The following is a 24,558-nucleotide window of genomic DNA, read 5'->3' as shown; positions in this document are numbered from 1 at the left end:
CCAAGTCCCAGCTCAGTTTTCTGCCGGACTGGCTTTGCTGCCAAGCAGGCTCTCCCTCCTGGCTGCCTGCGGAGGCTCCAGGCTCACCTCTGCCCAGCTCCGAGTCCTGCAGAAAGGGGCCACCTATGTTTCCTTCACTCCAGCAGAAGTTCCAGGGTTTGCTCTAATTGGTCTGCCTGGCACCCATGCCCAGCTGTAAACCAATCACGGTAGCTGAGGTGGACTATGCTGATTGGCCAGGCATGTGTCACATGATCAGCTGGCTCCTGGGTGAGCTGGCCCCACTGGAAGCACAAGGCTGAAAGTAGGGAAGGTGTAAGTAGGGGTGTAGGTACCAGGAGAAGGGAGAGAAATGACATGCCTATCCCCTCCAAGGGCTTGGGATGAGGTGTGCCCTGTCTTCTCTTACCATATCTGCCAAAAGCATTTCAAAAGCACAAGGGAATTTTAAAATACTTATTTAAATAAAATTTTTTCTTTTCTTTATTTATATTTTTGAGATAGGGTTTCACTCTGTTGCCCAGGCTGAAGTGCAGTAGTGCAATCACAGCTCACAGCAGCCTTGACCTCCTGGGCACAAATGATTCTCTGACCTCAGCCTCCCATGTAGCTGGGAGCACAGGTACACACCACCACACCTGGCTAATTTATTTTATCTTATTTTAAAATTTTTTTGTAGAGATGGTGTTGTGCCGTCTTGCCTGGGCTTAGTTTTTGCTTCTAAATAAAATATACATAGATACAATAAGTTCCCAGATGACTCATGCAGTTTTGGGGGTTTTTTGCTTTGTTTTTTTTTGAGACAGGGTATCACTGTCACCCAGGCTGGAGTGCAGTGGTGCCATCACAGCTCACAGCAGCCTGACTTCCATCACTCAAATGATCCTCTTACCTCAGCCTCCCGAGTAGCTGGGACTACAGGTGGTTGCTACCATGCCCAGCTGATTTTTAAATTTTCCGTAGAGATGGGGTCTCACCATATTGCCCAGGCTAGTCTTGAAGTCCTGGGCTGAGGCGATCCTCCCGCCCAAAGTGCTGGGATTACAGGCATGAACTGCTGCGCCTGGCTGACGTGTGCGGTTTGAAACTTCACAAAGTGAATGCACCATTTCTTGGCCAGCACCCTGACCGAGAAACAGACATGACAGGCCCTGGATGCCCCTCGCGGTCCTCCCACCGCCCTGGCGTCCAGCCCCAGAGCTCAGCTGGTTTGCATCTTCACGTGAATAGCCCATAAACCTGGATTCCTTTCCCTCCTTTTCTGGCCTGTGCACCCCTTAGCACCCTGGTGCGATTTGTCTGTGACGTTGTGAGTGGTTGTAGCTCCTCGTCTTCATTGCTGCATGGTGTTCCATCGTGGGCATTCGTGGGTGCACACGTGTCATTTGGTCACCTATGTCTGTGTTTCTGTGGCATGTTATCTAAAGAGTAAAGGTACCCATGGCTTTGCCTTTCTGGGCCTTGAAATCTGTTGAACTCAGACAACTCCCTCATCTCAAACCTCCCTGTTGCGTGAGGGCGTCCGACTTGCCTCATAGAGCCAATTAATTATCATCTGTGGCAATCCTGGGCAATTATGTCTGGCTAGGTATGCCATAAAGCTATAAATTAATTACCACTTATTGCTGGGAAGATCTCTCTCGGTGTGTTTGGTAATAAAATTGGAAGAAACACGTGCGTGGGTCCATGCAGGCTCAGCCTCTGAAGTAAGGGCGGGGGCTGACAAGTTGCCTCATCCCACCTCAGTCTCCACCTGGGGCTGCGGGTAGGCCAGGGCTTGCTTGAGATTCCTCCAGAGTCCGGCTCCAAATTGTGGAAGACACTGTCCCTGAGGGTGCTCGGGATGGCTTCAGAAGGTCCAAGGAGGTGAGAGAGAGCTTCTGGGTCCATCCTCTTTTCCTCCTTGCCATCACGTGCAGGAGAAGGTCTCTGTGGATGCTGAGGACTTGAAGAGCCTTCTACACTCATCAACCTTTTTTATTTTTTCTTTTAACAGAAAAAGAGCAGGGCTCCCAGTTAAAGCCTCGTGCAGTAACAGGTTCTAGTTAGAACTTACAACATCAATATTTTTCACAGTGTTTATTCAAATATGTCCTTTTTTTTTTTTTGAGACACAGTCTTGCTCTGTCGCTGAGGCTGGATTGCATTGGTGCAGTCTTGGCTTACTGCATCCTCTGGAAACTATCGTCCAGGCTGGAGTGCAGTGATGCGATCTCAGCTCACTGCAGCCTCCACAACCCCTGCCTCCCGGGTTCAAGCAATTCTCCTGCCTCAGCCTCCCGAGTAGCTGGTATTATAGGCCCATACCATGCTCGGCTAATTTTTGTATTTTTAGTAGAGACGGGGGTCTCACCATGTTGCCCAGGCTGGTCTTGAACTTCTGACCTCAAATGATCTGCCTGCCTTGGCCTCCCAAAGTGCTGGGATTATAGGTGTGAGCCACAGTGCCTGGCCCAAATATGTACTTTCTAATTGCGGCAAGTGTTTGCACAGCTGTAAAGCTTCCCTTTAAAATACAGAGATTTAAGGAAGGCATTGGCAGTTGTTTCAGAGCAGCACATTATGTAACAGTGCAGGGGGCATTCAGATGTGATGAAATTGAAAAGGTACTGGGATGAATGATGCTTGAGAAACCTGAAGGGCAGGGATGCACAAGGACTGAGAAAGAGGAAGCCCGACATCGATAATCCCAGCTTTTATTTCAAACCAGTGCCTGGCTTTGCTAAGAAAAGCAGAGATAGTAGAGATGGGGTTTCACCATGTTGGCCAGGCTGGTCTCAAACTCCTGACCTCATGATCAGCCCGCCTCAGCCTCCCAAAGTGTTGGGATTACAGACATGAGCCACTGCGCCTGGTCTTTTTTTTGGAATGAAGTTTCGCTCTTGTTGCCCAGGCTGGTGCGCAAGGCGCGATCTCGGCTCACTGCAGCCTCTGCCTCCTGCGTTCAAGCGATTCTCCTGCCTCAGCCTCCCAAGTAGCTGAGATTTCAGGCACCCACCACCACGCCTGGTTAAGTTTTGTATATTTAGTAGAGATGGGGTTTCACCATGTTGACCAGGCTGGTCTTGAACTTCTGACCTCAGGTGATCCACCCACCTCAGCCTCCCAAAGTGCCGGGATTACAGGCGTGAGCCACCATGCCTGGCCTCTGATTCGGGTTTTTTGTTTTGTTTTGTTTTCCTTTCTTATTGAGGCAAAATTCTTGTAACATAAAATTAACCATTTTAAAGTGAATGATTCAGTGGCATTTAGCAGGGTCACAAGGTTGTGCAGCCATCACCTGTATCTCGTTCCAGAACATTTCTATCACCCCAAAAGGAGACCCAGACTCATCAGAAGTTACTCCCCGCCCCCTCCCCAGCCCCTGGTCACCACCTGTCGGCTCTGTCAGTAGATTAGCACCATCTGGATCCTCGTGAGCTTTTAAAAAAAAATTTTTTTTTTCTTTTGAGACAGGATCTTGCTCTGCTGCCCAGGCTGGAGTGCAGTGGCACGGTCATGGCTCACTGCAGCCTCAGCCTCTGAGGCTGAAGCGATTCTCCTGCCTCAGCCTCCTGAGTAGCTGGGACTACATGCATGTGCCACCATGCCCAGCTAATTTTTGTGTTTTTTTTTTTGTAGAGATGGGGTCTTGCCATATTGCCCAGGCTGGTCTCCAATTCCTGGGTGCAAGTGATCTGCCTGCTGAGGCCTCCCAAAGCGTTGGAATTACAGGCATAAGCCATGGCGCCTGGCCCTTGTGAGCTTTTGAGAGAGGCCCGCTCGCTGTTCCTTGTTAACTTGTCCTTCAGGCCTGTTGTCCATTGTCCGGAGGGTGAGCTAGTGTTTGCCTGGTTTGGTTGGTCAGTGGTGAGGTTGAGCTCATATCTGTAGCAGGTGTGTCTACAGGACACACTCCTGTGGACGCAGGGAGACCTGACCACCTGAGCTCTGATTGTTGCTGCGTGGCCTACAAGGGCCAGTGTGGGTTCCTTGACTTGTGCTCGAGGCTCCCCTCCCTACACCCAAGTTCAAATCTGGCATTGCCTTGTCCATCCCTGCCTCCCTAGCACCCTCGTGCACCATGCATTTCCCCCTCCCCGCACTTGCTTCCGCCTTCCCTTCCATCTGCAATGTGCTTCCTGGGCCTCCTTCACTTGGCTCCTGTTAAGAGCCTCTTCCTTCTTTTGGTCTCTCCTGTCAGAATCAGCGGCTCCTGCCTCACCCCTTCTCTGGCACAGAGCTTGTCCCTCATGGTAGGGCCTGGGGCTTTTTACAGAATGGAGGAAGGGATCCTCTCTGTCTGGTTATCTTGTCATTGCCACGGGGGTGCTCTGCAGACCGCAGCTCTGTGCAGACCTACGGCCTGGCAGGACCTGCCAATGCACTGTCCTTGTCTGATGTCCCCTCCCCACCCCTCTGTCTTCTAGGTGCCCCCTTGTTTCTCTCCCATCCTCACTTCCTCAACGCGGACCCGGTCCTGGCAGAAGCGGTGACTGGCCTGCACCCTAACCAGGAGGCACACTCCTTGTTCCTGGACATCCACCCGGTGAGCCCCTGCCATCCTCTGTGGGGGGTGGGCGATTCCTGGTTGGAGCACACCTGGCTGCCTCCTCTCTTCCCAAGCACAGAGCTGCTGTGGGCTGGGGTGGTGGAAGCCTGGCTTCTAGAATCTCGAGCCACCGAAGTTCCTTCCTTCACCCCGACCCCATAGTTCACGGGTTTTATGATCCCTGTACCGGGTTCTATAAATGGGCCCTAAGACAGTAAATTAATTAGAACTTATCAGCTAGGGTGTCTCCTACATGTGAGCTGGGGGCAGCCCTCTGGATGTGTCAAGATACCATAAAGATCAGGTACCAAGAAAAGCCTGGAATATCTTGCAGATAAATCACACAGAGAATTTGTCCCGTGTGAAGTTCTGTCTACAAGCAGAGAGCTGGACATGTGGCCCTCCCAAGGACATGCCTTCAGCCTGTAGCCTCTTCTCTTGGTGCCTCTGTTCTCTGTAAAATATGCCCAGTTGGGCTTGGTGGCTGCTACCATTGATTCAGAAATCTGTGGTTTTCTGTTTCCTGAGTGGGCACTTGTGGTCTCTCCCATGGGCCTTTAACAAAATTATTATTATTATTTTTGAGACAGGGTCTCACTCTGTTGCCCAGGCTGGAGTGTAGTGGCATGATCATGGCTCACTGCAGCCTCGACCTCCCTGGGTTCAGGTGATCCTCCCACCTCAGCCTCCCTAGTAGCCCAGACTACAGACATGTGCCACCATGCCTGGCTAATTTTTGTATTTTTTGTGGAGATGCAGTTTCGCCATGTTGCCCAGTCTGGTCTTGAACTCTTGGGCTCAAGCAATCCTCCTGTCTCGGCCACCCAAAGTACTGGGATTACAGGCATGAGCCACCATGCCCAGCCAAAATTAGTTTTCTAACTTGAAAAAGAAAAGCTGTCTATTTTTGAGGTGTACAACATGATGTTATGATATATGCATATACCTTGTGCCTAAATCAAGCCAATTAACATATGTATTACCTCACATACTGATTATGTATTAGTGGTGAGAACATTTAAAATCTACGGTCAGCAACTTTCAAGTATACAATACATTGCTATTCACTATAGTCACTGTGTTGTATTGTATAATACAATACACTGACTGTTGCTGTATTGTCCAGCAGATCTCCTAAAGTTATTCCTCCTGTCTAACTGAAATTTTGTATCCTTTGACTGACTTCCCCCTCCCTGCCTTCCCAGCCCCTGCTAGCCAGTATTCTACCCTCTGCTTCCATGAATTCAACTTTTTTTTTTTTTGAGATGGAGTTTCACTCTGGTTACCCAGGCTGGAGTGCAGTGGCACAATCTCGGCTCGCTGTAACCTCCGCCTTCTGGGTTCAAGCAATTCTCTTGCCTCAGCCTCTTGAGTAGCTGGGATTACAGGCACACACCACCACACCTGGCTAATTTTTGTATTTTTAGTAGAGACAGGGTTTTGCCACATTGGCCAGGCTGGTCTTGAACTCGTGACCTCAGGTGATCCACCCGCCTCGGACTCCCAGATTGCTGGGAATATAGGCGTGAGCCACTGCACTTGGCCTGAATTCAACTTTTTAAGATTCCACATACAAGTGAGGTCATGCAGTATTTGCCTTTCTGTGCCTGGCCTATTTTACTTAGCACAGTATCCCCCAAGTTCATCATGTTGTCACAAATGACAGGATTTCCCTGTTTTTATGTATTTATTTATTTTTTTGAGTCAGAGTCTTGCTCTGTCACCCAGGCTGGAGTGCAGTGGCATGATCTCGGCTCTCTGCAACCTCCGCCTCCTGGGTTCAAGTGAGTCTCCTGCCTCAGCCTGCAGAGTAGCTGGGATTAAAGGCACACACCACCATGCCTAGCTAATTTTTGTATTTTTAGTAAAGATGGGATTTCACCATCTTGGCCAAGCTGGTCTCGAACTCTTGGCCTCAAGTGATCCGCCTACCTCGGCCTCCCACAGTGCTGGGATTACAGGTGTGAGCCACCGCACCCGGCCAGATTTCCCTCTTTTTAAACGCTGAACAGTATCCCACTGTGTGTGCACCATGTTTGCAGTGCCCATTCATTTACTGAGACGCTTCGCTTGATTCTGTATCTTGGCTGCAGTGTACATGGGAGTGCCCCTGTCTCTTTGACACACTGATTTCATTTCCTCTGGGCAGATGCCCGGCAGTGGATCACTGATCCGATGGTAGTTCTGGTTTTCGTTGTCTGAGGAAGCTCCATGCGTTTGCCACAGTGCTGCGCATCTCAGGCCCTTCCCGAAGCTCTGAGGCAGACGCTGTTCTGCACCATTTTCCTTTGTCCTCCCAGGCCTCCTTAGCCACTGACTAGACCCTCTCGGCCCCGGCCGCAGGCCTGGTCTCTGCCTTCCGTCTTTTAGTTAATTTCTTCTCCGGCCTCTCTTGCTCTGCTGGCTTCCGGAGAATTCCACCATGCACACCGTCTCCTGTGTGCTCTCACTGATCACTGTCCTTTCAGGGCAGGGATTTTCTTTTCTCCCCCTCACATCAAGAAAGAGGGGGTTAAGTTTGGGAGCCCAGAGAGGCACAGAGCTGTTTTGCCGCAGCCACTTTAGCTGCTGCGTCCAATTCTACCTCCAGATCAGCTTGAGGCTGAAGGGAGAGGAAGTGGCCTTTATTTCTTTGTTTTTTGAGCTGGGCACGTTGGGAAGGGGATCATGAGATCAGCTTGCTGCCTGTTGGCCATTAGCCTTGAAAACCAAATGCGTGTTGGAAGCTGCTTCCGTGTGGCCACTTTTCTGCTCCTGAAACTGGGGGAGGGCATGGGGACAGGGGACGCAACAGGACGCCACTATGGTGGTATGACAGCTGAGACTTATTATAACGACAGAATTCAAAGCAAAATTAGCAAAGGGAAAAAGCACCTTGGGTGAAGTCGGGGGAGGTCAGGCTGGGGCTTCCAGAGTCCTCTTCCAAGGGAGTCCTACAGGATGCACTTAATGTCTTCAGCAATGAGTTATGACAACATGTAGGAGATGTTGTCTAGCAGGGAAGCTCGTTAGAAATTCAGTGCCCACAGTGTTTTGCTAGGGGCCAGTCACATGGGCACCTCTGCCTGGCAGGTACCAAAATTCTAGACTCTGGGAAGGAAAGCAGGTGCTGAGCAAGAACCATACTGTTTGTACAGATAATTTCGGCCCAGTGAACTACTCTCATCAGTTAGGGGATGGTTGGGAACCCCCCTGAAATCTGGGCTCCCAGATGCCAGCAGAATTCCTAAGGAGAGCAGCTTCAGGCCTGCGATGTGAACTCTGTTCTACTCATGGGTGAACTCACGCCCATCCCACCAGGCTCTCAAGGGCAAGTGCTCCCCAGTTGTGAGCATAAGTGAGGTCTTTGATGAGCTCTTTTTTACCACAGGGGCCTGGAAGGGCCTCAGCATCCTGGGCCATAATGAAGAAAACATCCTTTCCTTACAGTGTATGTGATAATAACCCAGGCATTTATGGCCCCGAGTGTGGCTATCTTGCATACCTTACTTTTGCCCTTGCAAATATTCTGTCAGGTGGGGAGAGTTCCCTCTGTTTTACAGATGAGGAAGCAACTCTCAGTAAAGAAGAACCAAATATAGTTCTCTGACCTCAAATCTAGTTTTATTTCCACTATCATTTCCTGACTTCATTCTGGAACCACCTTCCTGTTGTTTTTGATGACATATGTGTGTCACTTCTGTTATTTACTTAAAAAAAAGTCTCATAAAAAAAGAGCTGAGTGTAGTGGCTCATGGCTGTAATTCCAGTGCTGTGGGAGGCTGAGGCAGGAAGATCACTTAAGGCTAGTTTGAGACCAGCCTGGGCAACCTAGTAAAACTCTGTCTCTACAATAATAATAATGATAAATAGGCTGGGCGCGGTGGCTCACGCCTATAATCCCGCCTTGGGCGGCCAAGGTGGGCAGATCGCTTGCAGCCAGGAGTTTGAGACCAGCCTGGTCAACATGGTGAAACCTGTCTTTACTAAAAATACAAAAATTAGCCGAATGTGATGGCGCACACCTGTAGTCCCAGCTACTGGGGAGACTGAGGCAGGGCAATGGCTTGAACTCAGGAGGCAGAGGTTGCCTGCACTCCAGCCTAGATGACTGAGACTCTGTCTCAAAAACAAACAAAAATAAAAATAAATTTCTGCACAAGGGAAGGTTTTTATTACTACCTCAAATAGGAAATTACAAAATTCTCCAAAGAAAGAAGACAACCATAAAAATGAACAAGGAAAAAAATATTAGGCTCTATGTAAAATATTGTTGTCTGCCAGCAGGGGTGAACCTGGGGCCAACTCTCTGCACCAGTGTTAAAAGTGGAGATTTTGTGTAGGTGTATTAGAGGGGCATTAAAGACCATGCAAACACCTGGCTGAGACTACTCTTGAAAATGATCCTGAGGAGTTGGGAGTGAATTGAGAAGGGATTCTTGTCCGTTTTATTGAATGTGGAGGTTGAGAGGGAGCATCGACAAATTGCCATTCTGCACTTGGGGAAACACCCTCTTAGGAGGACAGGTGAAAGTGATTAGGTTTTTTCCACCCTGGGACATGCTTGCTTTATAGAAGGCACCTCTTGAGGCTGTAACATAACCGTGTGGGAAGCACTTGTTTCCCTATAAGGGGTTAGAACCAGGAGAGGAGATCCCAATGCACCTGCCCAGCATTTCTAGAACCATGGACCCTCCCCCAGCCTGTGGCTTGTTTCAGGTCAGATACAAGCAAGCTCTACTGGGCAGTTAGCTGGGACGCCCACCTTCTTGACTGAGACCAGGGAGAGGAGGGCTTGGTGGTGTCCCTGGAGCTGGTGGTAGCCAGTCTCCTCACTGTGTTTGTTGCCGCAGGTCACAGGAATCCCCATGAACTGCTCTGTGAAACTGCAGCTGAGCCTCTACATGAAATCTATCGCAGGCATTGGGTGAGTGCGGACTGGGAGCTGGGGCTGCATTGCTTATTGAGAGATGAGGGGCTCAGTGCTCCAGTGGTCCCAGACTCCAGTGACATACCCCAGGAACCAGGCATGGGGAGGGGAGAGGGTCCTATTGAGGATGAATCCACTCCCTGCTGATCTTCTCCCTGAGGGGTCTTGGTTTTGAGCCAAGTCCTGACCTGCATCCTGATATTCCTTCCCCAGAAGGCCACTTTTCTTTCCCTTTTTTGTTTTTGTTTTTTTTCTTTTTAGATGGAGTCTCGCTCTTGTTGCCCAGGCTGGAGTGCAAGGGTGGGATATTGGCTCACCACAACCTCCGCCTCCCAGGTTCAAGCGATTCTCCTAACTCAGCCTCCTGAGTAGCTGGGATTACAGGCATGCACCACCACGCCTGGCTAATTTTGTATTTTTAGTAGAGACGAGGTTTCACCATGTTGATCAGGCTGGTCTCAAACTCCTGGCCTCAAGTGATCCGCCCACCTGGGCCTCCCAAAGTGCTGGGATTACAGGCATGAGCCACCGCGCCCGGCCTCCACTTTTCTTTCTTAACATTCACCCCCTCCCTGCCAATTAGCCAGAGCTTCAATACAAGCTGTTTCCTACATGACAGAGTGACAAAAATTAAAGCCTGGCAAAACCAAATGTTTGAAAATGGAAACTTACCAAACAGCATTCTTTAGTTTCACTATTCATTTTACAAGAATTTTTCGACCACTGATTTCCTCTTTTTGATTTTTAAAATAAAACAGCTTTATGGAAATACAATTCATATACCATAAAACTCACCCCTTTAAAATGCACAATTCAAAATAAAAAAATAAAAAACAACAATCCCCCCCTCAAATAAAATGCAGAATTCAGTGACTTGTAGTGTATTCACAGAATTGTGCATCTATCACCACAATCAATTTTGGAACATTTTCATCACCCCCCAAAGAAACCCCACACTCCTTAACACTTACTTCCCTGTCCGCTCAGCCCCAGGCAACCGCTCTTCCTCTTCCTGTCTCTGTGGACTCGCCTATTCTGGGCATTTCATATAAATGGAATCACATACTATGTGGTCTTTGGTCTTTTGTGACTGGCTTCTTTCATTTAGCATCATGTTTTCAAGGTTCATCCATGTCGTAGCATGGATCAGTATATTTTATGGCTGGATAATATCCCATTGTCTGGATAGACCACATTTATTTATCGGTTGATGGATGTCTGAGTTGTTTCCACGCCTTGGCTATTATGCGTAATGTAGCTGTAAATGTTCCTGTGTCAGTCCCAGTGTGGACATCTGTTCTCATTTTCCTTAGGTAGTACCGAGGGGTGGAATCGCTGGGTCCTATGTTAGCTCTTTGTTTAACTGTTTGAGGAACTGTCAGACTTTTGCACAGCCTCTACCCTGTCCCCATTCTTAGCAGCAGCGCAGCAGGGTTCCAGTTCCTCCCCACGCGCACCAGCACTTGCTGTAGCATTACACGTTGCTAGGACTTGGTGAGGGATTACACTGATTTGTTGCTATGTCAGTGTCTGTACTTCTTAGCATATCTGAAATAGTTTCGTTAAAAAAAATTCTCTTAGAAAAATCCCTGGGTTGCAGGAATGTAAGCATCTATTCAGCTTTGTCAAATGCCTCTCGGCTGGAAAGAATAACACTTTGTCAGAGCACGGCAGCGAGTAATAACTGTCAGCTCGCTTCCTTCACTGCCCCCCTTGCATTTTATTTTTATATTTTGAGGCCACTTAGGGAATTTGTTCTTGATGGATTTGTGGGTGGGGAGACAGCACCAGGCATGGAAGAGGCGATTGCAGCCTAAGTCTTCCCTCTGGTTCCACCGCGTGGCACCTGGGCTGCTAACTGGGATGCAACTGGGGCCAAGTGGATGACCCAGATAGAAGAGGAGACCTGGGGCCGAGGATACAGCCCCTTCCCAGCACCAGCTGACTGTGGCCCCATGGAAATGTGGGCTCATTGTGGCCACATCCTCTGCATTTTTCAAAAGGACCTCCAAATCTGAATTTTAACAGGAGCTCTGTCAATTTTTACTTCTTGGGAGGTAATTCACATTCTTTTTTTTTTTTTTTGAGACAAAGTCTTGCTGTGTTGCCCAGACTAGAGTGCAACCTCTGCCTCCCAGGTTCCAGCGATTCTCCTGCCTCAGCCTCTCAAGTAGCTGGGATTACAGGCACTCACCACTACACCCAGCTAATTTTTGTATTTTTAGTGGAGACAGGATTTCACCATGTTGGCCAGGCTGTTCTTGAACTTGTGACCTCAGATGATTCGCCTCCCAGAGTGCTGGGATTACAAGCATGAGCCACCGCACCGGGCCTAATTCACATTCTTGACAAACAGTTCACGCGGGCAGCTGGATTGTGCCTGCCAGTGACCTGTGGACCGGTTGCTGTGGGCCACTCACCCAACCTCTCTGGGGACTCACCCAACCTCTCTGGGCCGCACAGCTGCTGACCTCCCTGCAGACTGGGAACAAGGCACTCCAGGAAAGTGGTCTCAACAGCAGATATTGAGGGCCACGAGGGATGGCGTGGGAAAAGTCTAGAGACACAGCTGCCGGAAGCAGAGCTGTCTCGTGACCTGTCGGGGGAGCTTCTGTGCTCCTTGCTCACTAGGTAAAGGCAGTGGGGTTGCATGTTACTTGCATACAGTTCCCACTGGTTCTTACAAAGTCTTTCGGAGAAAAGCAGCCAAAGTGAATGGTACCATCTGTTGTCTTTCCATTGTGTTTCGTCCTCTGTAGGGTGATAGTGTGAGCCCATTTCACTGTGCAATACCCTATGTAAGTGGCCTGAGAGACCTCCAATAATTGTGATTGGGGGATTTGAGCCTTTTTTTTTTTTTTTTTTTTTTTTTTTTTGAGATGGAGTCTCACTCTGTCGCCAGGCTGGAGTGCAGTGGTGCGATCTCCCCTCCGACTGCAACCTCCGCCTCCCTGGTTCAAGGGAGTCTCCTGCCTCAGCCTCCTGAGTAGCTGGGATTATAGGCATGTGCCACCATGCCTGGATAATTTTTATATTTTTAGTAGAGATGAGAGGTTTCACCATGTTGGCCAGGATGGCTTTGATTTCCTGACCTTGTGATCCGCCTGCCTCGGCCTCCCAAAGTGCTGGGATTACAGGCGCGAGCCACCATGCCCCAGACCCTCTTTTTAAAAATTAATTTTTCTGGCCGGGTGCAGGGGCTCACGCCTGTAATCCCAGCACTTTGGGAGGCTGAGGCGGGTGGATCACAAGGTCAGGAGATCGAGACCATCTTGGCTAACACGGTGAAACCCTGTCTCTACTAAAAATACAAAAAAATTAGCCGGGCGTGGTGGCGGGCGCCTGTAGTCGCAGCTACTCGGGAGGCGGAGGCAGGAGAATGGCATGAACCCGGGAGGTGGAGCTTGCAGTGAGCCGAGATCGCGCCACTGTACTCCAGCCTGGGTGACAGAGCCAGACTCCTTCTCAAAAAAAAAAAAAAAAAAAAGGCCGGGCGTGGTGGCTCAAGCCTGTAATCCCAGCACTTTGGGAGGCCGAGACGGGCGGATCACGAGGTCAGGAGATCGAGACCATCCTGGCTAACACAGTGAAACCCCGTCTCTACTAAAAAATACAAAAAACTAGCCGGGCGAGGTGGCGGGCGCCTGTAGTCCCAGCTACTTGGGAGGCTGAGGCAGGAGAATGGCGTGAACCTGGGAGGCGGAGCTTGCAGTGAGCTGAGATCCGGCCACTGCACTCCAGCCTGGGCGGCCGAGCGAGACTCCCTCTCAAAAAAAAAAAAAAAAAAAAAATTTTTTTTTCTTTTTTTAGGTGTTTTACAATTTGTTTTTGTTTTTTCTTTTTTCTTTCTCTTGCCTGATTGCTCTGGCGAGGACTTCCCACTTTTCTCTTTAAGGACTTTTGTGATTCCCTGGGACCTAACTAGATATCAGGACAGTCTCCCCATCTCAGAACCTTGATGTACCCATATCTGCATGGACCCGCCTAGATATTCCAGGACACTCTCCCCATCTCAGAGCCTTGATGTAGTCACATCTGCATGGGTCCCCCTTTGTCGTGGCAGGTCACCATATCCCAGGTGTCACATTGGTCTTCTGGTCTCCTTAGGCAGCTCTTGGCTGTGACAGTCTCTCATTTCTCCTTCGTTTTGATGACAGTGACACTTTTGAGAAGCACTGGTCAGGTATTTTGTAGGATGTCCCTCTCCTGGGATTAGTCTGGTGCTTTTCTCATGATTAGACTGGGGTGATGGGTTTTGGGAGGAGGAAGACCACAGAGAGAAAGTTCCAGTTTCAGAGCATCTAGGGTACATTCCGTCAACATACTGTATCACTGTTGATGTTGACCTTGATAGCCTGGACGAGGTCATGCCTGTCACGTTTCTCCAGCATCGAGTTAACTTTTATTCTCCCTTCGGATTTTATTATCTTTTTAACTTGGCGTGTAAGTTTTAATGTCACAGGTAATATGAACATATCTTCTTGAGGGGAAGAATAAAGAGAGTTTCCTGTGACTCCCCGCCATCCCCAGCCGTACCCACCATCATTCATTTGCTGTGCTTCCTTCCAGGCCTTTTCCTACGTCTTTACATTCATATATATGTCACCATAGAGAAGATACAGGTTGTCATTTGTCTGTTTGTCTGTCTTTGCTAGTCCAAGCAACACTGAACATCTTTGTGCCTCTGTGTGCATGTGTGAGCATCTCTAGGGCAGTTTCTGAAGAGCGTAATTGCTGGGTCGTGAGGTATATTGGTGGAATTAGGTTTGGCAGTATAGATCAGAAAACTCAACAGTTGTTGCCCAAATGGGACAAAGGTATATTGTTATTTAAAAAATTTCTTTTAGAGGATGTCTGGAGGCAGACAGTCAGAGTATGGCAAGAGACATTCATGGTTCAAGTTCCACTCATCTTTCTGTTCCATTTTCCCAACACATGGCTTCCACAAGGTCACCTCTGGTCCCACTGGCTGCAGAGTTCCAGCCCTTGCATCTGCGTTCCAGGCATCTGAAAGGGAGGAGGGAAAAAAGGTTCACGTCCCAGCTGTGAAAGCTTCTTTTTAAGCAGCCTTCCCGGCCATCCCACATAACGCTTCTGCAAACATCTCATTAACCAGAACTTGGTTACAGAGCCTCACTTGCCACAAGAGAGGCTGAGGTGGAGTGTTTCACTGGGTGCATTGCCATCCTGAGTAAAATTTGGGTTCTGTTTCTAAAAGGGACCAATGGATTTTGGCTGGGTCACTGGTGGGCTTTGCGCTGCAGGAGATGTGAGTTTTTAATATAAAAAGATTATTGTCAAATTATCAAGCTCTTTGCCAGGGGAGATTCCTTCTAGCAGCACATCAAAACACTGGTTCCCTAAGCCTGCACCAGTCAAGTACCGTGGCCCCCTCATCCCCGGGGGTATATTCCAAGACCCCCAGTGGATGCCTGAAGCTGGGGATAGTACTGAACCCTGTATAGCATATACTCTGCTTCTTCCTATACACACACATCTATGATAAAGTTAATTTATAAATTAGGTATAGCCACACTTAACAATAACTAAGAATAGAGTAATTATAACAAATACTATAATAAAAGTTATGTGAATGTGGTCTCTCTCTCAAAATATCTTATTGTACTGTACTGAGGGTAAGAAATGGCAGAAATCAAAACCACGGATAAGGAGGGATGACTGAGACTGCAGAATCAAGTCCCTCCTGGCCCCAGAACTTATGATCACAGGTTCAAAGCTGTGTGATGACAAACAGCCCTTTGGGAAAACATCTCATCTTGTCAACTAAAGAAAACAAAACAAAACAAAAAACAACCAAAAAAATGCCTTTTAAAGAATTAAAGATGGGCAGCACACCAACATAGCACATGTATACATATGTAACAAACCTGCACATTGTGCACATGTACCTTAGAACATAAAGTATAATAAAATAAAAAATAAAAAGAATTAAAGTCTTATTTACAAGTAGTATTGAGGGCTGTAGACTGAGACCTTCAGCCTGGGGACAGTTTTGTCACATGGCTCCTAAAGTGTTTCAGCTCATTGTTTATATTTGGTGGTGAGGGTTTAGTGTGTGCAAAATTATAATAAACCCGTTTAGATGTTGTATTCAAGCAGAATTATATCAAGGTTTGGGTGTAAGACTTTGTTTCACACAGCTATGCCTTGCTTATTTCCAGACAAACTGGGAAGATTGAGCCGGTGGTCCTGCCGCTGCTTTGGTTTGCAGAGGTAAGGGTGCGTTGGGCACAGTGTCAGGGGCTTTTGTTAAGAGCCAATGTGGGCATTTGAGGCAGGGGGTGGGGAGCGGCTTGTAGAAAGGGAGAGGGCTGGGCCAGGGTAACCGGACTGTGACATGGACCAGTGTATCAGAAATTTCACACTGTCCAAGCACCCTATGTCAGTTATCCCACCAAGTTGAAAGGGATCCCTTGAGATGGGGAAGACAGAAGCTGCATGAAGCGGTCAAGTCCCTGGCCCTGGTTGTAAAATGATTTTGTTGAGGCATATAACCTCTTCTCCTGAAAGTGGGGAAGTTGGTTTCCAAGGTGTCAGCTTTTTACTTAAACATACTTCTCTCGCATCTTTTTAGAATTCATTCTGGCCTATTTTATTTTATTTTTTTATTTTATCTTTTTTTAAATTTTATTTATTATTTCTTGCCTACCTCGTTTTAAATCAGGGCTAGCTAATGGCCAGGACAAACAAGCCTCCGAATGTCAAGTTCACTTCCTGCTCACAGCCCAGTCTGAAGTGGGTTGGTGGGGAAGCAGAGCTCTGCTCCCTCCAGTAATTTAGGGTTCCAGGTCCCCGGGGGCCCCGCCCTCCTGTAGATCCTCCTTTCAGTGGCAGGCAAAGCGATGGGGAGTCACGTGAGGCCAGGCCCACCTCCCATTGGTCAGAACACGATCAAATGGCCCTGCCCAACTGCAAGGGATTCTGGGAATTGTAGTCTCACCTTGTGTCCTGGAGGGAGGCGGTCCCTGGCAGGCTCCGACACATGCTTTAGCTAGGGAGCTTGAGATGGGGAAAGGCTGAGGCGGGCACAGAGGAGGGTGTTGGGTGGCATCTGCGCTGTAGCCCACAGCCTGCGGCTCCAGCTCATGTGTTTGTCATTCTGCCTCCTCAGAGCGGGGCCATGGAGGGGGAGACGCTTCACACATTCTACACCCAGCTGGTGTTGATGCCCAAGGTGATGCACTATGCCCAGTACGTCCTCCTGGCGCTGGGCTGCGTCCTGCTGCTGGTCCCTGTCATCTGCCAAATCCGGAGCAAAGTAGGTGCTGGCCAGAGTGTGGCCCGGGCTGACAGCTATTCGCTTGCCTGCTGGGGGAAGGGGGCCTCAGATCGGACCCTCTGGCCAACCGCAGCCTGGAGCCCACCTCCAGCAGCAGTCCTGCTTCTGTGCTGGAGTGGGAGCGGTCACCGCTGGGGGCTGCGCTGCAGGCTTGCGTCTTTTGCATGCCGCGTTGCCACTACTCTGCCTGTTCTGGAAGGCCTGGGACCCTCCCTTGGAGGGGGTGCAGGTGGGCTTTGAGTAATGAGACCTGGTATTTGCATCGTTCATTCATCAAGTCAGCACCCAGGATGCCAGGTTCTGTTAGGGGCAAGGGGACGCACAGCAGTGGAGGAGACAGCTGAGGAGCCTGCTCAGGGGGATTAAGGAGGGCTGGCATTCCAGCCAGGGAGACAGATGAAAACCAATAAATCAGCAAAAAAGATAATTACACCCATGATAGGAAATGTGAGGGGCTAGAGCCATGGTGTCAAATAGAAATACAGCGTGAGCCACGTGTGAAGTTTTCAGATTAAATTTTCTAATAGCCATTTAACAGTCCAAGGGAACAGGTGGAATTAATTTTAATTTTATTTAACCCAAATATATGCAAAATATTATCACTTCAACATGTAATCAGTATAAAGGATGTCAATATTTTTGCAGTTTTTTTGCATGAAGTCTTTGAAATCCTGTGTGTATGGTACATGTGCAGCAGGTCTCAATTTGGACTGGCTCCGTTTCAAGGGCTCACCAGCCAAATGCAGCTCCCAGACTGGACAGTGCATGTCTGGGGCAAGTGGGGACAAGGACAGATGGAGCTCCAGAAAGGCGTCTCTGAAGAAGTAGATAGTGAGCTTTGAAGTGGAGGCCAGGGAGGCGTTCAGCACACAGCCACAGGAGGAATGCTGCCTGGAGCGGCCCCTGTAAAGGCCCTGCGGCAGGGACAGGCAGGGCACATCGGAGGGTCAGGCAGGGCCAGGGTGGCTGGAGGGGAGAGAGGGCAGGGACATAGGTAGGGGGTGGTGTCTGAGAGTGGACAGGGCAGGCCACCCAGGGCCTTGTGGCGCAGAGTGAGCAGTCTGGAACTGACTCTGGGAGTGACAGAGCCATTGGAGGCTTTTAAAGAGGGGAATCACTAGGTCAGCTGCTGGCTGGCAAGTGGGCCCTGGGCTGGGAGGGATGGAAGCCTGGGCCCAGCGGGGAGGCCCCAGTAGGTGAGGAAGTCAGTGGCTCGAACAGGATGGGGCAGCTGCTATCAGGAGAGAACGGAAATGGGGGGAAGAGCTCCAGCCCTGGGCTTCAGACCTCCGGAAGCAGCAAGAAGAGGGGAGACCTCCTTGCTTCGGGGTCATTTATTTATTCATTCATGGCATTCACTGCAAGGTCCTTTGCACAGGTCAGGGGATGCAGAAATGACCGGAACATGAGATCGGCAGCAGAGATGGGCAAGGCAGACCTTTAGGCAAGTTACTACAGTCACACGAAGGACAGGAGAGCTGTGATCACAGAGCTCAAGGGGCAGTGGAGATGGGCGAGCAGCTGCCATGGCAGGGGAGGGGAGGCTGCCCACTGGCAGGCATCAGGAAAGGCTGTTTTTGGATGCATGGAGCAGAAAGCCACTCTCTGAGGTGGCCCCCACCTGCATCATCCTAGGGCCACAGGCCGAGGCCTTCTGGGGGCCTTGGGGCCGCCCCGCTGCTCTGCTGGTCCTGACTCCTCTGCAGTACCTGCTTCCTTTAGCACTGGTGACTGCTTCTTCCTCTTCCCCTCTTCAGGGAACGCTTGACTGCTTCCTTGCTTGCCTGCTGGGTGAGAATAAAGCATTCTTGGTTCTTCACCTTGGCTTTCAGACCTGAAACCCGACTTCCTTTCAAAATTCCTGTCCTCAGGGGGAAAAGGTTTCCACAATGTGAGGTGGTAGCCTGGACACCAGCTGTCATCCTGTTGCTGCTGTAGCGTTTGAGCTCCTGATGATCAATGATCATTGGGTCCAACCAGCCCTTTTGGGAGCCCCCTTCTCTGTTACTGCCCCGGGGCAGCCAGGACCCAGCAGGGCTGTGACTCCAGCGAGCAAAAGGGAACTCCCTCCAGTTATTAGACTGAATTATGTAGAGAGGAGAGAAGGAATCAGAACCCACGCTCCCAGACCATGAATACCTCCCTGTGGCAGAGCATCACCGTGGGTGCCCACAGGCGAGGACGCACAGCCATGTGAGGGGGTCCCTGAGGACTGGCTGAGGGGCTGCGCCAGAGGAGGCCGCGACAGCCTCAACCCTCTGTCTCCTTCTGTCTCTCTCCAAATTGTCCATCAGAATGGGAGCAGGGAAGGAGGGTCAGGAAGCACAGAATGTCTAGGCTGCTAGGGTCCCCTTCCCTGCCATAGCCCCCAAATCAGCATCCCACCCTCAAATCCAGTAAGAATGCTACGATCGGCAGTGTGGCTCCCCTCCCTGCAGGTTTCACTGGAGGCCACATAAGTGAAATCTATCCCATTTATCTGATTTAGCAGAGCCTTACCAGATTTTTGTTTGTTTGTTTTTGTTTCTTTGAGGTTTTTTTTTTTTTTTTTTGAGATGGAGTCTCGCTCTGTTGCCCAGGCTGGAGTGCAGTGGTGCAATCTTGGCTCACTGCAACCTTCACTTCCTGGGTTTAAGCGGGAGCCTCAGCCTCAGCCTCCCGAGTAGCTGGGATTACAAAAGCCCGCCACCCTGGCTGGCTAATTTTTGTATATTTAATAGATGCAGGGTTTTACCATGTTGGCCAGGCTGGTCTTGAACTCCTGACCTTGTGATCTGCCCGCCTCGGCCTCCCAAAGTTCTGGGATTACAGGTGTGAGCCACTGTGCCTGACTGGCCTTATCAGTTTTTATGTAATTTGTCCTGATTAAAAAAAAAAAAAAAATCACATGTGGGTAAACTCAACATATTTTAATTTCTCTTTAGAGAAATTTTTCTTCTTGAGCCAGGTGTGGTGGCTCTTGCCTGTAATCTGAGATACTTGGGAGGCTGAGGTGGGAGGATCACTTGAGCCCAGGAGTTGGAGGCTGCAGTGAGCCATGATTGCGCCATTGCACTCCAGCCTGGACAACACAGTGAGATCCTGTCTCAAAAATTTTAAAAAGCAATACTTTTTTCTTCTCAAGTCATTCTTTAAAAAAAAAAAATCAAAAGTATTTTAACAGAACAGTCTGTTCCTGGTTGATTTTCAACAGCCCCCCAGCTAGTATACTGGTCATCAGTCTCCATGGCCCATCTCCCCACTTTGTTTCCTCGCTGGTTTAAATTTTCAAGTGGACGAGCCCTTTTCAGCTTGTCTCGTCCACCTCCCAGGTGTGTTTCCCGAAGACGCTTGTACTTCCGTCTAAGAGCAGCAGCTCCCCACATCTCAGCCACCTGCAATTGTTGAGGGTTGTTGGACTCTAAACTTCTGTAGCTTTCCTGTTTCCTCTTTGCCTTTTGCAAATCAAAGAACCGTGTAAAACCATTTTTATGTGGCTTCAACGTCAACTATAAATTAGCTTGGTTATCTTCTAGGAGAAATGCTATTTATTTTGGAGTAGTAGTAAAAAGGGCTCAAAGGATAAGGAGGCCATTCAGGCCTATTCTGAATCCCTGATGACATCAGCTCCCAAGGGCTCTGTGCTGCAGGAAGCAAAACTGTAGGTGGGTACCAGGTAACACCGTGCGCCTCCCTGCCCCCTCCCATATCAAGCAGAATGCTGGCGGCTTAAAACATTTGGGGTCCGGCTCATTCCTTCAGCCTCAACTTCCCCTGGAGTGTCTACAGTCTGAAGATGCATATTTGTGTATTTTGCTTCTAGAGAAACTGCCCTTCCTATGTTCTGAGTGAATAGCAGTTTTTTTGATCCCAGAGGGCACATTGTGTTCTGTGGGCTGGTGCCTATTTGCAAGTCACTTTAGAAAGGCAGGAGCAAGGCTTAGGCCTGCTGCTTCTGGAATCTCTTGTGCAATAGACTCCCCTGGGGAAGTCTGCTAGAAATGCAGATCCCTGGGCAGCCTTCTAGCCTTCTGAAATAGAATCTTGGTGGGACCCAGGAATCTGTATTTTAATGGACCCTAATGAGATTCTGATGTAGAAACATGTTTGAGAAACATTGATCTAAATCTGGGATGACTGGCCAGGTGCAGTGGCTCACACCTGTAATCCAGCAGTTTGGGAGGCCGAAGTGGGTGGATCATTTGAGGTCAGGAGTTCGAGACCAGCCTGGCCAACATGGTGAAACCCTGTCTCTACTAAAAATACAAAAAAATTAGCTGGGCATGGTGGCGCATGCCTGTAATCCCAGCTACTCGGGAGGCTGAGGCAGGAGAATCGCTTGAACCTGGGAGATGGAGGTTGCAGTGAGCCAAGATCATGCCACTGCACTCCAACCTGGGTGACAGAGCAAGACTCCGTCTTAAAAAAATAAAACTAAAATAAATAAATAAATAAATCTGGGATGACTGACCAAGAACAAAGAATGTAGACATCAATTGAACACCAACTGTATGCCTAGGACTGGATCTGAGGGTAGGATTGCCAGATTGAGCACAAACGAACAAACGGAACACAAGAAACAACAGAAGGGTGCCTGGTAAATATGAATTTTTGGTACGCAATAAGTAATTTTTATTGTGTCCGTGCGATGATAGGACGCACGTATCCTGAAAAACCTATCTGTTGTTCACCTGAAATCCACATTTAACTAGGCGTCCTGATTTTATGTGGCCACCCTATCTGCCGGGGAAGTAGGCTGATGCCCCTGGGGGTTCTCCATTTCCTTGGCCAGGTTTCTGTAGGGCTGAGGTCGTGGGGGAGCCGTGGCCAGGGATGGTGTCCTTGCCAGGGGAGGAGACAGGCAGAGCTGCAGGCCCTACAGCTTGGGGTTGGGCAGGGATGAATCGCTCTCAAGTGGTGCCTCTGATGATAGCTGTTATTTTAGTTTCTGAAAAATGTGCTGCCCTCAAGAGCTTCTGAGGCTGGGCCTACTTGGGTGAAAATAGCTTTTCAGGCAGCCACACTGTGGGGACGTGAAGCAGCAGCCCCACTCTTTGGGGCTACTTGGCTGTCTCTAGCTCATCTCACTTGCCAGGGCTGGACAAGGAAATGAAAAAGAAAATGCCAAGGGGTGGGCAGGAGCCTGTTGGCGTTGGCAGGCGCTGCCAGCCCCGTGTCCCACTCAAGCTCTGGGGTGCACTCCATGCTGGGCAACAGAGTAAGACTCCATCTCAAAAAAGAAACAAAGAGAAGGAAGGGAGGGAGGGAGGGAGGGAGGGAGGGAGGGAGGAAGGAAGGAAGGAAGGAAGGAAGGAAGGAAGGAAGGAAGGAAGGAAGGAAGGAAGGAAGGAAGGAAGGAAGGAAGGAAGGAAGGAAGGAAGGAAAGAAGGAAGGAAGGAAGGAAGGAAGGAAGGAAGGAAGGACAGACTGCATAACCACTGAACTACCAATGAAATAGAGACACATATTCCCCCAGAACACCAACTAGATAAATATATTAAATTGCTAGTGACTCAAATTACTGTGATAATATCTCAGCACTGTTTGAAAGGATCCACTGAATTCCAATTATATACATATTAAGCTTTTATTCATCTGCCTAACGGGATTTCCTGTCCATCTGGGAGTAGGGGGTAGAGTCTGACTGTGTTGGGGTAGAGTGTTAATATTTGGAGAGGAACCTCCCCGGGACAGGGTCCCCAGGCTTTGCAGACAAGGCCTTCTGGCCGGGCCCCTCTTCCCTTCCTGTCTCCCAGATTCCTCCAGGACACTATTGTGCTGTGCACTGTTTGGCCCCCTCGGTGTCCCTGCTCCTTCCAGCCACTGCTCCCTTCTGCAGAAACTTGCCTGGGATTCCCAGGGTACAGGGGTGGGGGCTGGTCAGGGCCTGGTCAGTGTAGAGCAGGGAGCTTTTCACTTTTAGCACAGATAGAGTGGCCAGGGCCCCATGGCTGCACCTCCCTGGACATAACCAGGATGTCCTGTCATCCGCCCCCCAAACAAAACTGGGGTCTCCCCTTTATTTTGCCAACAGAATCCAATTTTTAGGTGATGAGACAAGTGTTTGACTTAAAAAGACCCTCCTGCCCAGCCTTCTGGAAGGTCTGGAGCCCAGCCCAGCGCCCTGGATCCCCTCGGCATGTGAAACGGGGAATGCAGTGTCCTCCAGTGGCCAGCTTCAGCTTGGAGTGGGCACCTGGCTGGTGGCCAGTGGTTCCCCTGCAGGCCACTGCTGTCTCCTCTTGGGTCCTGTTCTGAGTCTCAGGCCTGAGTCCCCGGGGAAGGCCCCACACCTTGCCCTGTGCCTGGGTATGGGGATGGCCCTGAGGGGCAGCCTTGCTTGGGAGAAGGGGGAAAAAGGATATTTTTATATAAATAAGGAAAAGACAGCCCCTCTGGGCAGATGAGGCCTGCTGTAGGCCAGGGAGCTTGGTAAACTGTGTCCACTGGTCTGCAACCCTTCAGCTGGATCCTTTTGTGCAGTGAACGGCCTGGACAACTGTCCGGGTGGTCCTTCAGGGATATGTTCCTGGACCTTTCTTAGCTTCTCACTGACCTTTCTCCCACTCCAAGTCTGTGTTCCTCAGTCAAACAAGTGTCAGGAAGGAGGAGGAGGAGAGGGAGGAGGAGGAACCTGCTTCACCCTCCGCACCTGGGGGCGTTGTTCCACGTGTCTTCCTTGGGAAAGACCAGGGTTCTATACAGCCTGGGGGCGGTTTCACCTTTCTACTTTTGAGTGAGACTCTCTCAAGTCACGGCTCTTTGGGCCCACATGGCTAAGGTCTAGCCACCTGTGGGTGTCTCATGCTGCCTCAGTGGGTGGCGTGGGGGGCGGGGCTGACCTCCCCCATTCCTGGCTCAGTACAGCACACCCTGGCCCTTGTGCCCGCTCTCTGCCCTGAGCAGGAGTTTTATTTTCCTACCCTTTGGTGAAGCCAGCACAGGTGTGCGGAGGTGGGCAGGGGTTTCCAGCCCCAGCTGCCGGGGTAGGGAGACCTCTGTTGCTCAAGGCATGGGAGGTGGGGACTTAGCGGGACAAAGGCTCACCCCACACTCTTATCATTAGCATTATCTGTATTTTTAATTTTTAAGTTGAGAAATTTTCTACAACTGTCAAACTAGACAAATGACAGTAGCCAGTTCTCCTCACCCAGACTCAGCCATTGCTAACAGCTGTCAGTGTTGAAGATGGTCAGCATCTCGTGCCCTTGGTTTCACTCGTTCCCTGTGTGGCCCTCGTCCCTCTCCCCATGTCCTGAGCGCCCTGAGTAGCCATTGCCAGGAACTTGGCCTGTGGGTTTGTTTACTCTGAATCTGCATGTGCCCAGCCATGAGCAACAGGTCACTTTTTGAATGTGACCGAAGCTGCGTCCTGCTGCGTGTGTTGCTGTGTGGCCGGCTTTCCTCCCTGTCTTCTGTTCATGAGTGCTGTTCGAGCTGAATACCGTCCTGTGACGTTGGTTTAAAAATGCAGGCCAGGCATGGTGGCTCACGCCTGGAATCCCAGCACTCTGGGAGGCTGAGGTGAGAGGATCGCCTGAGCCCAGGAGTTTGAGACCAGCCTGGGCAACATAGTGAGACCTGGTCTCTACAAAAAATAAAAAAATGAGCCGGGCATGGTGGTGGCACGTGTCATTGTCCCAGCCACTCGGCAGGCCAAGGTGGGAGGATCACTTGAGCCCAGGAATTGAAGGCTGTGGTGAGCCATGATGGCACCACCGCACTCCAGCCTGGGCGACAGAGAGACCCTGTCTCTAAAAAATAAAAAATAAATCAACACGTGAACATATGTTCTCTTCCTGAGGGACGGAGCTTGCCCCGGTTGTTCCGTGTTGACTG

At 49.8% G+C, this 24,558-nt stretch overlaps 2 protein-coding genes across 7 annotated transcripts in view; one reads left to right on the top strand and one right to left on the bottom strand.

Moving 5' to 3' along the window:
- The window catches only part of TMEM132B (transmembrane protein 132B), a 1,306,862-nt gene that overhangs the window by 862,891 nt on the left and 419,413 nt on the right, over nt 1-24,558 (bottom strand). The window lies entirely within an intron of this gene.
- SCARB1 (scavenger receptor class B member 1) overlaps nt 1-24,558 on the top strand; it is an 88,782-nt gene that overhangs the window by 63,052 nt on the left and 1,172 nt on the right. For 2 of the 6 annotated variants that reach the window (XM_050748014.1, XM_050748012.1), the window contains exons 8-12: nt 4,410-4,528; nt 9,364-9,437; nt 15,623-15,674; nt 16,573-16,719; nt 20,256-20,384. In XM_050748014.1, the coding sequence (XP_050603971.1) occupies nt 4,410-4,528; nt 9,364-9,437; nt 15,623-15,674; nt 16,573-16,719; nt 20,256-20,384 (521 nt within the window). The other 4 variants (XM_050748009.1, XM_050748010.1, XM_050748015.1 and 1 more) reach the window with 3 other exon arrangements.

Source organism: Macaca thibetana, chromosome 11 (assembly GCF_024542745.1).
Source record: "Macaca thibetana thibetana isolate TM-01 chromosome 11, ASM2454274v1, whole genome shotgun sequence".
NCBI lineage: Eukaryota > Metazoa > Chordata > Mammalia > Primates > Cercopithecidae > Macaca > Macaca thibetana.
This window is presented reverse-complemented; position numbering and strand designations above follow the sequence as displayed.